The sequence below is a fragment of the Nematostella vectensis genome, chromosome 13 (genome assembly GCF_932526225.1).
Source record: "Nematostella vectensis chromosome 13, jaNemVect1.1, whole genome shotgun sequence".
NCBI lineage: Eukaryota > Metazoa > Cnidaria > Anthozoa > Actiniaria > Edwardsiidae > Nematostella > Nematostella vectensis.
Genome location: NC_064046.1, coordinates 14,636,655 through 14,649,068, shown reverse-complemented (window position 1 = coordinate 14,649,068; position 12,414 = coordinate 14,636,655). Strand labels below are relative to the sequence as shown.

The window sequence follows — 12,414 nt, the reverse complement described above, 5'->3', positions numbered from 1 at the left end:
GGCTTATGATAACCACTCTTAAAAGCGACTCACCCTTTGTGGAAGTCGCTGAGCCTCTCGATGTTCCCAAAAAGGATATTCTTCTTCCCTTTTAGCGATGGAAGCAGATCTGGGTTGTCCATCTGAGAGATGTAATTCTAAACAGAGAAAAGTAAAATTGGACCTCGATATAAAGGACACCTTCCGGACCCAAAAAAGTGCTAGATGCGTGGAAGTGTACGCAATGGAGATCTCATTTACAATATTTTTCTGAAGAATTTTAAAATCGGACTTTGAAAAGCGCAAGTTATATAAAGGGTCTTCACCTCTCTATTGAGGTTCAATTGAATACTCAGGGAGAGGCAATTAGATATCAATGGGTGACTTTGTGTTGCAGCTTTAAAGACGGCCAATTACTCTGTCGCTTTCCCCTTCCACAAATTACCGTGTCACACGAAACATCCAATTGTGGGCCTATAAGAATTTATTTCGGTGATAAAAAAATGCATTGAATTTTTGAGGCAGTAAATGATCCATCAACCAATCAGATTCAGAGTCTTAAGCAACTCATATCGACTCAAATCCAATACATTGTTGTTGTTTTTTGTTGTTTTTTTTGGGGGGGGGGGGGGAGATTCTTACCTCCACGATGTAGTCTAGCGACTTAACGTAATCTCTTTCCGTCTCAATCATCTCCGTCACAATGTATGACAGTTTTCTGGAAACAGAAGTACAAATATTCACAACAATGAACACCGAGGTGCAAAGAGCAGGGGATAAGGGAGGAGTGCGGAGGGCGTTGAGAGCAGTGTGCACTACAAGTAACGCAATGCTACGTCGCGCTAGGTAACAGGAATAAAAGCGTGGCATAGCGTGAAAGCTACAGCGTGACAACTACAGCGTAATACAGCGTTTCAACAACAGTGTAACAATAACAGCGTGACAGGTAGAGTGACGATAAGTACAGCGTGACAGGTATAGAGTGACGACTAAAACAGCGGGACAGGTAAAGTGACGAAATAATACAGCGTGACAGGTATAGGGTGACGAATAATACAGCGTGACAGGTATAGGGTGACAACTTAGACAGCGTGACTTATACAACGTGACAAGTACAGCGAGACAGGTACTGCGTGACAGGTATAGACTGACGACCAGGACAGCGTGACAGTATGCTGTAAATTACAGTGTAAACTCACTCTTGGACTCGCGGAGATAGTACTTCCTCTTCCTCGACGCTTTCAAGCGGTTGCTAAGGAACAATAGGTCATGTTATGAACACCACGAAGATTAGTAGTGAATGATTAAGAATTTACACGTACAATAGTAGGTGATCCTTCCATTGAAATGAGTACTACACTCTATGACAACGCTGAGTCGCAGCTATGTGTGATTTTATTTCCATCTTTAACCAAGTCTTTATTTTAAAAATATATATACGTTCAATAAGAGTATGTAGATAAAAAGAGAAAGACACGAATGAGCATATTTCACCACTTGACGCATGCGTACATGTTGTATGCCGCTGACCTCCTTCCACGAGTACATCTTATCATCAGAGATCTTGCGTTTGGGTTTGAGGTCCAGTCCCTCAACACTCAGGAGGGAGGAGTCTATGTCGTCATCGCTCTCTGGGTAGAGATCGCTCTCGTCCCCATCCTGGGGAGGGGTGGAGCCGGATTCGTCACTACCACCCGTGACAGTACTGGATATTTCACTGGAAGGGTGACCCTGTCGGATCGATAAAAAAAAACGAATTCGATTAAGAAGGGGGTGCACAAGAAGTTCAAGGGACCGGTTTAACCCGTATATAATAAAACTGTCCACCTTTTCTGAGATTTTCTTTCACCTCGATTTGTAACCCCATATGTTACACACTCCACATACAAGTTCACTATCCGTGCAACTTACTCTGTGCAACTCCAACTCCATCGACCCCAATCCCTTTTCATTCTCAGGGGTACTTATTTTCTACCATCCAACTAAATCCTTTGCCCGCAATCTCTTGTCTGTGTATCTCAACCAAATTCATCCCAGCGCTTCGGACTGTCTGTAATCTCTCCTCCGCACATGCAAGCGTCTTCTCTGTATACCTCACGCAAGCAATTCATACCAGCCCTTACGGCCCAACCATGTTTTATTCGATATCTAGCCTGTCTCAATTCTTTACGTGTATAAATCTCCTATACCTGAGACGTAGCCTGTCTCAATTCTTAACCTGTAACCTCTCCTCCGCACATGCAAGCGTCTTCTCTGTGTACCTCACACAAGCAATTCATACCAGCCCTTACGGCCCAACCATTTTTATCTGAGTTGTTATCTCAATTCTTTACATGTAATCTCTCCTCCGCACATGCAAGCGTCTTCTCTGTGTACCTCACACAAGCAATTCATACCAGCCCTTACGGCCCAACCATTTTTATCTGAGTTGTTATCTCAATCCTTTACCTGTAATCTCTCCTCCGCACGTGCAAGCGTGCCCTGCCTCTGCTCCAACATGTCTTCCACCTCTTTATACCTCGTTAGAATCCCCTCCGCCTGCCGGATCATCCGCTCATGGCCGACGTTGGTTGCGATCTCGGATATCCGGTGCAACCTACTGTCCTGCCATGCCGGGCTATCTGCCAGGTAACTCTGGAGCTTCCCCCGCAAGGCTGCAACGCCCTCCAGGGATAGGATCTCCTCCATGTTCATCAGGGCCATTTGTCTCAGTGTGCTGATCGCCCATTCGGATGCCTGGGGAAGGACGAAAGAGAATGAGTTTGGTGGGTGGTTGAGAGATGGATAGAATTGCTTGGGACGTTGGACTGGCTCGGGTGTGCCCATTATTCGACCGTCAGGGAGAGTATGTGCCCAATCTAATAAACCATCATGTGAGGTAGGGATCGTCAGGGGAGGGGTGTGTCTAATCATTAACTGTCGCTAATCTACCGTCAGGGCAGGGGTGTGTCTAATCATTAACTGTCGCTAATTACCGTCAGGGGAGGGGTGTGTCTAATCATCAATCTAGCGTCAGGGGAGGGGTGTGTCTAATCATCAATCTAGCGTCAGGGGAGGGGTGTGTCTAATCATTAATCCATCGTCAGGGGAGGGGTGTGTCTAATCATCAATCTACAGTCAGGGGAGGGGTGTGTCTAATTATTAATCCATCGTCAGGGGAGGGGTGTGTCTAATCATCAATCTAGCGTCAGGGGAGGGGTGTGTCTAATCATCAATCTAGCGTCATGGGAGGGGTGTGTCTAATCATCAATCTACCGTCAGGGGAGGGGTGTGTCTAATCATCAATCTACCGTCAGGGGAGGGGTGTGTCTAATCATTAATCTACAGTCAGGGGAGGGGTGTGTCTAATTATTGATCTATCGTCAGGGGAGGGGTGTGTCTAATTATTAATTGTCGTTAATCTACCGTCAGGGGAGGGGTGTGTCTAACCATCAATCTACCGTCAGGGGAGGGATGTGTCTAATCATCAATCTACCGTCAGGGGAGGGGTGTGTCTAATCATCAATCTACCGTCAGGGGAGGGGTGTGTCTAATCATCAATCTACCGTCAGGGGAGGGGTGTGTCTAATCATCAATCTACCGTCAGGGGAGGGGTTTGCTGTACTGACCTCCTCCACCAGGGTGTGGAACTCCATGCACGAGGCCAGCACCTGTTTCCTCATTTCCAGGCTCCTCACGAATCTTTTGCACACCTCCTCCAATACTCTACAGCGCTCCTTTAAACCAACACCTTCGTAGTGACCACCTTCGTATAACGACCGACCCTCCGCTAGTAAGTTTTCTGTCTGGTCACAGTAGGACTACAACAACAAATAAAACTCCTTTAAACGAGGATCTGCACTAGAAGAGTTTAGCCCCGCAAGGACCTTCACTAGAAGAGTTTAGCTCCGCAAGGACCTTCACTAGAAGAGTTTAGCTCCGCAAGGACCTTCACTAGAAGAGTTTAGCTCCGCAAGGACCTTCACTAAAAGAGTTTAGCTCCGCAAGGACCTTCACTAGAAGAGTTTAGCTCCGCAAGGACCTTCACTAGAAGAGTTTAGCTCCGCAAGGACCTTCACTAGAAGAGTTTAGCTCCGCAAGGACCTTCACTAGAAGAGTTTAGCTCCGCAAGGACCTGCACTAGAATTGTTTTGCTACGCAAGGACCTTCACTAGAAGAGTTTAGCTCTGCAAGGACCTTCACTAGAAGAGTTTAGCTCCGCAAGGACCTGCACTAGAAGAGTTTAGCTCCGCAAGGATCTGCACTAGAAGAGTTTAGCTCCGCAAGGACCTTCACTAGAAGAGTTTAGCTCCGCAAGGACCTTCACTAGAAGAGTTTAGCTCCGCAAGGACCTGCACTAGAATTGTTTTGCTACGCAAGGACCTTCACTAGAAGAGTTTAGCTCTGCAAGGACCTTCACTAGAAGAGTTTAGCTCCGCAAGGACCTGCACTAGAAGAGTTTAGCTCCGCAAGGATCTGCACTAGAAGAGTTTAGCTCCGCAAGGACCTTCACTAGAAGAGTTTAGCTCCGCAAGGACCTTCACTAGAAGAGTTTAGCTCCGCAAGGACCTTTACTAGAAGAGTTTAGCTCCGCAAGGACCTTCACTAGGAGAGTTTAGCTCCGCAAGGACCTGCGGAGAGTGCCGTGACATTGCGTCGGTAGTGAGACTTTTTTAGGTCTGTTATCGTAAATAATATGAACTAATTTTTACTACACATTCCGCTCTTTTGGTGGGTTGTTCATTGTTAGTAGCCAAGAGACAATAAACCGAGCAAACGAGAAGAAAAGCGCTTCAAAAGTTTGGGTTTCGCTCCTCGTGGCAATCAAGACACGCTTGACTGAACTCCGGAGCTCCGCACCGCGTAGCAGTTTACTTAAAACTGAGCCTTTCGTGGACCTGGTCCAGGACCTTTTATAGTACGGGTCTTTGTTTAAACGTGAGCTTACAGGATGGATCAGACTTTTAAGAGTGCCTTCCATCAAGCATAGCTCTTGTAAGTCGGCCTGTTCTCAGATGGAATGTGTAAAATATTTGAACAGGTTCCAGGCTTACTGCAATACATACCTAAAAGAACGATTACACATTGGGCACAGTTGAAAGACAACTATATGAAGAAGACCTCAACCCGTTTGGTCAACAGAAAATAAGCAACAACTATTTACATTACGTAAATTGTTATGTAGTTTAAAATTTGGCCATAGGCTCTCTCTCTCACAAAAATATAGTCGCCTGATGTTGTTATGATTTAAACTGACGCGTACCGTTTGACCCCTAAAAAAAGCGTCATTCCTCGATCCTTTGGATAGAGAAGTTAATAATACAAATCACATAATCGCATATTTGGATTCATTCCACTTTGGAGAATGTTACCTTAGCAACGGTCTCAAATGCGTCGAAGTCTTCTTTTAATGAGGTCACGTGTCCAATCGAGTCTCCGAGTTCCGTGTGCTTGCTGAGAAAGGATTCCCCTTCAGTGCGGATCCAAGATAGTACCTAGAGGGGGTATGGAGGATACATGAGAATACCTAGAGGGGGTATGGAGGATACATGAAGCCTCAACTGCCACCATTGTAAAGGGGAGGCAAAAGAATCTATTAGAATCCGTGCTATTTAACAGGCCATCAGCTCTAAACTATCAGTCACATCCTCGAAGAAACTTCCAACAGAAACACTGATTTTACAATTTTGAAATATTCTTCACTTTTTCTGTTAAAAATTATGACTCCAAGGAGCAGAGGGCTCAGAGATTAATACGTAATCGACTGAAAGTATACTGGTGCGGTTGTCGCTTTGACCACATGCCCGCCATCATTATTATCATCTACATCATTTTCATCATCAATATTGTCAATGCAATCATCAATCATTCACCACCAGCATAATCACTAAAATCTTTATCACCATCATCATCACCACCGTCACCATCACCACCGTCACCATCACCACCGTCACCATCACCACCGTCACCATCACCACCGTCACCATCACTACCGTCACCATCACCATCACCACCGTCACCATCATCATCACCACCGTCACCGTCACCATCACCACCGTCACCATCACCACCGTCACCATCACCACCGTCACCATCACCACCGTCACCATCACCACCATCACCATCACCACCATCACCATCACCATCACCATCACCACCGTCACCGTCACCATCACCACCGTCACCGTCACCATCACCATCACCACCACCATCACCACCACCATCACCACCATCACCACCATCACCATCACCATCACCATCACCATCACCATCACCATCACCATCACCATCACCATCACCATCACCATCACCATCACCATCACCATCACCATCACCACCGTCACCATCACCATCACCATCACCACCGTCACCGTCACCACCACCATCACCACCGTCACCACCGTCACCATCATCATCATCATTAAAATCTTTATCGCCCCCATCCAAGTCGTCTCAATCATCAACATCATCGCCATCACCAACAACAACACATACACCATGTTTCATACCTTATCCGTCGACTCTTCAAACTCCCTAAGTTGCAGGCACTGCTCGAGTTTTTTGGTCCTGTTATCCGTCAGCATCTCGAGCTTGCAGAACACTTCGTTCATCTGGTGGTAGAGGTTTTCTACGCACTTCACTGTGTCCTTATAATCCTCCGTTTTGGGTGCATTGTTTTGTTCTTCATGCAACCTAAAAAACATACGTGTACAAAATTTTAGACACGAATAACTCTGTAAACAATATACCCATTTGATAAGAAATTCTCGTTATCACAGTATCCAAAGTCTCAAATGAAAGAGAAAACTATTAGAGTATTTTAGCGAAATCCATTGCTCAATGATTTCTCAAGGTGAAAATAACGTCTTTAATGCGTATTTCTGGCATCATTCTTCAATTGAAATAAACCTGAACCCCCTCCTAACCTGCTCATTGGGGGTTATTTCAGAAAGTCTTTTAAATGCGAAAGTCCGAGGTGCACTGGGGCCAAGTCGACACAGGGCACCTTGTGCCAACAAGCACCACAGGATGCCCAATGTTTGAAAACAAGCGTTTTCAAATAACCAAAAGTGAGAGCATGCTAGCTCGGATAAAACCGACCACATGTACCTTATAAGTATCTGCTCCCCTTCTACTTGTAACGCCGACAGCCTACTGTCCTCAAACACCTCCTTGACCTTCTGCTGGTGCTGTTCCAGCAAGATTTTGCACTCGGGCACGCTATCTCCTAGCTTGGTGTTAGTGAACTGATGCATCACGCCCATTGCAAGCTTGGCCGCACTACGGCATCCGGTCATGAACGGCTCGAGCTTCTACAGAGAGTGGCGAAAGGATAGATGAGCGACCTGTTCAAAGTGACCAACCATACTGATCCTATTCTCCCAATCTCAATACAACGACCAGCCCCATGATTCCTTGCGTGATACCTACTATACCTATACGGTTACGAACCTGGCTATAGCCTCTATATACCGGACACTTACTATTCTAAATCTAATCCAGTCGTCATGGTCGTAGTGAAAAGTTCCGTTGAATTCCGGCGTTAGTTGATCAGCATCGAAGTACTTCTTTAGATCTTGTACGGTCGTGATAAGCTTGAACTTAAAATAAAACAAAAATTGATCATTAGGATCTTCACTAAAAAATAAATATAATAAATCACTCATGGATAATCTTATACTCTAGTAAATATGATAAAGCGATTTCTATAAAAGGATGGATTAAATCTTGGAGTGATTCAACAGGATTTTGCTTGATACAGAAATATACCTCTGTCGGCAAAGAGATTCGTCACACATTCGGAACCGGGAACTTGTTCCAATACAAAAGCGATCGATGAAAATAAGCGATCTCTTCTCAGTGGAATTATGACAAAGAAAAGAAGAATAAAATAATTGCCAGGACTTGTGAATGCAGGATAAAAGAGATAGTGACACGACTACTCAGTGTCACAGGTTTCGTTTGCCAAACAAGACACGGTAAGGTAAATGTAAAAAAAAGGTTTTCCACATTGGGAGTGTGAATCCCTCGTCTTCTCGGTTAAGGATTAAAAGCCGGAGACCCAGTCTCTCATCGCACTTTATCAACCTTCTCACATCACACTCTATCGACCGTCTCTCATCGCACTTTATCAACCTTCTCCCATCACACTCTATCGACCGTCTCTTATCGCAATTTATCAACCTTCTCCCATCACACTCTATCGACCGTCTCTTATCGCAATTTATCAACCTTCTCCCATCACACTCTATCGACCGTCTCTTATCGCAATTTATCGACCTGTATTGGCAGAAGTAAAGGAATAACTGGGGGCGCTGGCCTGTAGCGCCATCGTCAGCGACAGGCTCACGCACGCCACTTAGAGGGTGTAACAGCCAGCAAGTCAACTGTGAAGTGATTGTGAACGTTTGACCTATTTATCTTTTTATTTTATTTTTAACATCAGTTTGTTTTAAGAGGTGTCTATTCATAACCCAGTTCATGTGCATAACATAGTAAAGCATAATTTCGTCATTCTGGTATAAAAACATCAAATCAATTATACAGTTCATGATCTGTTTTCGCGTACTACAAGACCCCATTTTCCTAGCAAACAAGCAAACAGTTAAACAGATAAAATAAATCGTAATATTTTGTTTGTGACTGGCATCTTGTTCAGTACCGAGCAAAACACATGTAATTTAAACATTTAGTATATGCAGAAGAAAAAATGAGACTCGAACGTTAACGTGGTCGATATCAAGCAATCAAATAACGCCTAACAGTGGCCCAAGCGAAAACAAAAACAGCTCCATTCAAAACATTCACTTACAGTGTGCCGAGAATCCTTGGTTGTTTCAGCTGAATGCGCTTCTATAGGATCGTAATGATTACCAGATACCATAAGGTTATCATCAGCTTATAAGTTGGCGTGAGAGATGAGTCGAGAGAGACAGAGGGGTGTTATGTGCTATCATAAAAAGGGTTTAATTGAATTATAATAATTTCGTGAGCGCTCGCAAAACAATCGCTTGCCACCCCGCTGTTATGGAAATTGTCACACCATGCAACAAAAACAATATTCACCAAATAAAAACGTCGGCTCGCGAATTGAGTTTTAGGTCCTTACACTTCGAGGGAATTCTTCAGCAATAAGAAGAGTCCTCGCCATATTGCAACACAACCGAGAAATCAACTAACGAGGTGTTAAAAAAAGCTGTCAAAAAAAAGAACAGAATCCGTCTATGGTAGGATAAGGTTGACTTTGGCTGTTCAGTCAGTTGTAACGCCTTTGAATTCGCCAAAAAGTTGTTATATTATTATTAATTATTATATTTGCACCCTTTACTATATAAGTATATATATGGGTTTGCGCAGTTGGGCTAAAAAACTACCAGAGCTCATTTTCGAGTATGAGGATATAAGGGATAATATCATAAACAGTTTATGAGTTACTAATATATCAGCAAAGGAATTGTTCTGTTGTTCTGAATTGTTTGTAGCTTCAGCATTCAATCACTATTTCCGATAAAGCTATTGTTTCCCATGATGCCTTGGGGCAGACCGGAAGTTGTCTGCCGATCCAATTTATAAAGCTAATAAAAATCATAACCGTGTTATGGAGGGGTGATTTCTTTATTCAGATTGTCGTGTAGCTTGTTACAAAAAAATCGAACTTAGCCTAAAAAAACACCTGGTTAAAGGCGCACGATGAAAGATCCAGCATGTATGAAATCGATTCTTCCGCGTAAAAAAAAACATAGATTATAGTGGTGAACCGCGTGTTTCGCTTGTCATGTTTCATTGCCCGCGCTGAAAACTTTTCTCAGACTATATGCACCAAACAAATACAACGATACCACAGAAAAGCGACCACTCTCTTCGGGATCATGATAAGTGGCACCGTATAAATACAATGATACCTCAAAAAGAGACCACTCTCTTCGGGACCATGCTAAGTGGCACCGTACAAATACAATGATACCTCAAAAAAGAGACCACTCTCTTCGGGACCATGCTAAGTGGCACCGTATAAATACAATGATACCTAAAAAAAGCGACCACTCTCTTCGGGACTGTACAGGACCCGAAATGATCCCATGACCCGAAACGATCCCCAAAAGTACCCCAACTGATCCCGGGACCCGAAACGATCCCCAAGAGTCCCCGAAATGAACCCCAAGGAATTACAGTAATGGACAACTAAAGGAATGTGTAAGGATTGGCTTTCAGTTTTAAAAACATATGAAACATTTAGCTTTGTTTGTGTTATTAAATGGAAATTTACATTAACTAAAACTATAGTATTAAGATTTTTATATACGACTGCGGGGGAAATACAGTGGTTGAGTCAGAAATTGGGGTCAACTATCAATTCCTGTGATAGTAATTTGAGGAGCCCGGCGTGGATAAATCATTTTTACATCACAAGCCATAAAAGAAAGTCTTTACAGATGGGACATGCTGCTTTACATAGGAAGCGAAATGTTTTAAAGTTATTTTTTGGAATGTTTGTTTTCGGTGAATAAAAGACCTATCATATCGAGAGATCATGCCGGGGTACACGCACGACTACATGAGGATAAAACTCACATAATATTGCTTTCACATTCTCTTAATATTTTGCATCGGTAGTAGAAGAGTTGTTCGAGTGTATTACTCAGTGTGCTTTTGTAATTACATCTTCTCGGCCAAACCGGCTGCCTAAAATGTGTCGGTAAATATTCGCTCGTGTGAACAAGGATTTCGTGGTGAAATACATGTTTGGTTGTCAGATGAATATTAATTTTTAGGGTTGTTTACCGGAAATGAGATTTATAGTGTCGGAGTCATGTGTCGGAACCGCAAAATGTTAAGAGTGTGATGGAAGGTCAAACGTTTGGTTGATCTGAGCAAAGCTGTGCTATGTTTATGCTGTATTCCTTTCAGTAGCAATTTAAAGTTGTGTATTTGTTTTGGACTCTGTTTATGGGTTTAACGCCGGGCAATGTAATAAATAGAAGTATTGTGTTGGAATTTAATATTTTTAAGTCACGTTGTTTAGAAATCGAGTCGCTGTTAACCCTTTATTATGCTTCAAGAATTGCAAGTATTTCTTCTGCTTTCCCTTTGTCCATTACCGCAATTCCTTGGGGTTGATTTCGGGGACTCCTCGGTATCGTTTCGGGTCCGAGGATCAGTTGGGGTACTTTTGGGGATCATTTCGGGTCCTGGGATCATTTCGGGTCCTGGGATCGTTTCGGGTCCTGGGATCATTTCGGGTCCTGTACAGGACCATGCCAAGTGGCGCCGTATAAATAACAAGGATACCTCGGTAAAGCGACCACCCTCCTTGGGGCGGGCACCATACAAATGATACCTACACTCACCTCAAAGTTGAGCTGCTCCTTGATTTTCGTGGTGCTGAACATGAGTAGTGGCGAGTCTTTCCTGGCAACGATGTAGACGATGTGTAATGCCCCTGGACAACTCTCCTACGAAATAGCAAGACAAAGTGACACATCGTTACGACATATGAAAACAAGCAAGATACCGTTACGACATATGAAGACAAAGCGATACATCGTTACGACATATGAAGACAAAGCGATACATCGTTATGACATATGAAGACAAAGCGATACATCGTTATGACATATGAAGACAATGCGATACATCGTTACAACATATGAAGACAAAGCGATACATCGTTACGACATATGAAGACAAAGCAAGACATCGTTACGACATATGAAGACAAAGCGATACATCGTTACAACATATAAAAAAGGGTAGCACCTAATAGATCGCTTTAAAGGGAAGCACCATGAAGACTACTTGGGAATAATGAAAAGTTGTCGAAAGTAGGAATGCAAAACAAACAATATTGCTAGAAACACTTTTACGCGCGTACTGACGGGCAAAGTGCGGCAGAATCGTAGACTACGTCTACACGGTTGTCGTTTTGGGTGGTTCCGATATTCGAAAGTTCTCGTTGTGGACGATTTGGGGACGAATTCAAGTGTTTGCACGAAGCCTTCAAATTTCAGGTTTCCCCTTTTCCATACTATGAATGTTTTAGAATTGGCTTTGAAAACCGGCCTGGGCTAAACTTCAGAGTTCCCGTCACATTTGAAGGCTAAACTTCCTTGGTCCGTGGTCCGTAGAGAAAAATTCATTGAAAATGCCAAATTTAGAAACTTTGATCTAAATAATTTATTTGGCGTGAAAATCGCAGTAATTTGGTACTTTTGTGTAGTTTGGATAACAATAACTGTACGGTAAAATGATTTACAGTGACCTGGAGAGGGTCAGTTTCACTCGGATTCCGTGTGAGCGCGCGACCGATCCGACCTGAGACTTGACGGTCATAGAGTTGGAATATTCGAATAAAGCTACTCCGCTATCTCAGATGTTGAGTCAACTTTAACGATAGAACGGAGAAATAAAAAATTACGTTTGTTTAGAAGCAGCTTTTAGTTGCATTTAGCTTCTAGT

The 12,414-nt window shown here is 43.4% G+C and overlaps 1 protein-coding gene across 6 annotated transcripts in view; it reads right to left on the bottom strand.

Moving 5' to 3' along the window:
- LOC5502328 (puratrophin-1-like) overlaps window positions 1-12,414 on the bottom strand; it is a 35,584-nt gene that overhangs the window by 13,352 nt on the left and 9,818 nt on the right. For 5 of the 6 annotated variants that reach the window (XM_048721261.1, XM_048721256.1, XM_048721259.1 and 2 more), the window contains exons 7-17: window positions 11,307-11,411; window positions 7,443-7,559; window positions 7,069-7,271; window positions 6,468-6,651; window positions 5,331-5,453; window positions 3,588-3,779; window positions 2,428-2,715; window positions 1,492-1,710; window positions 1,179-1,231; window positions 622-697; window positions 34-137 (exon numbers count right to left, since the gene is read on the bottom strand). In XM_048721261.1, coding sequence (XP_048577218.1) covers window positions 34-137; window positions 622-697; window positions 1,179-1,231; window positions 1,492-1,710; window positions 2,428-2,715; window positions 3,588-3,779; window positions 5,331-5,453; window positions 6,468-6,651; window positions 7,069-7,271; window positions 7,443-7,559; window positions 11,307-11,411 — 1,664 coding nt within the window. The remainder of the gene's footprint in view (window positions 1-33; window positions 138-621; window positions 698-1,178; window positions 1,232-1,491; window positions 1,711-2,427; window positions 2,716-3,587; window positions 3,780-5,330; window positions 5,454-6,467; window positions 6,652-7,068; window positions 7,272-7,442; window positions 7,560-11,306; window positions 11,412-12,414) is intronic. The other variant, XM_048721257.1, reaches the window with a different exon arrangement.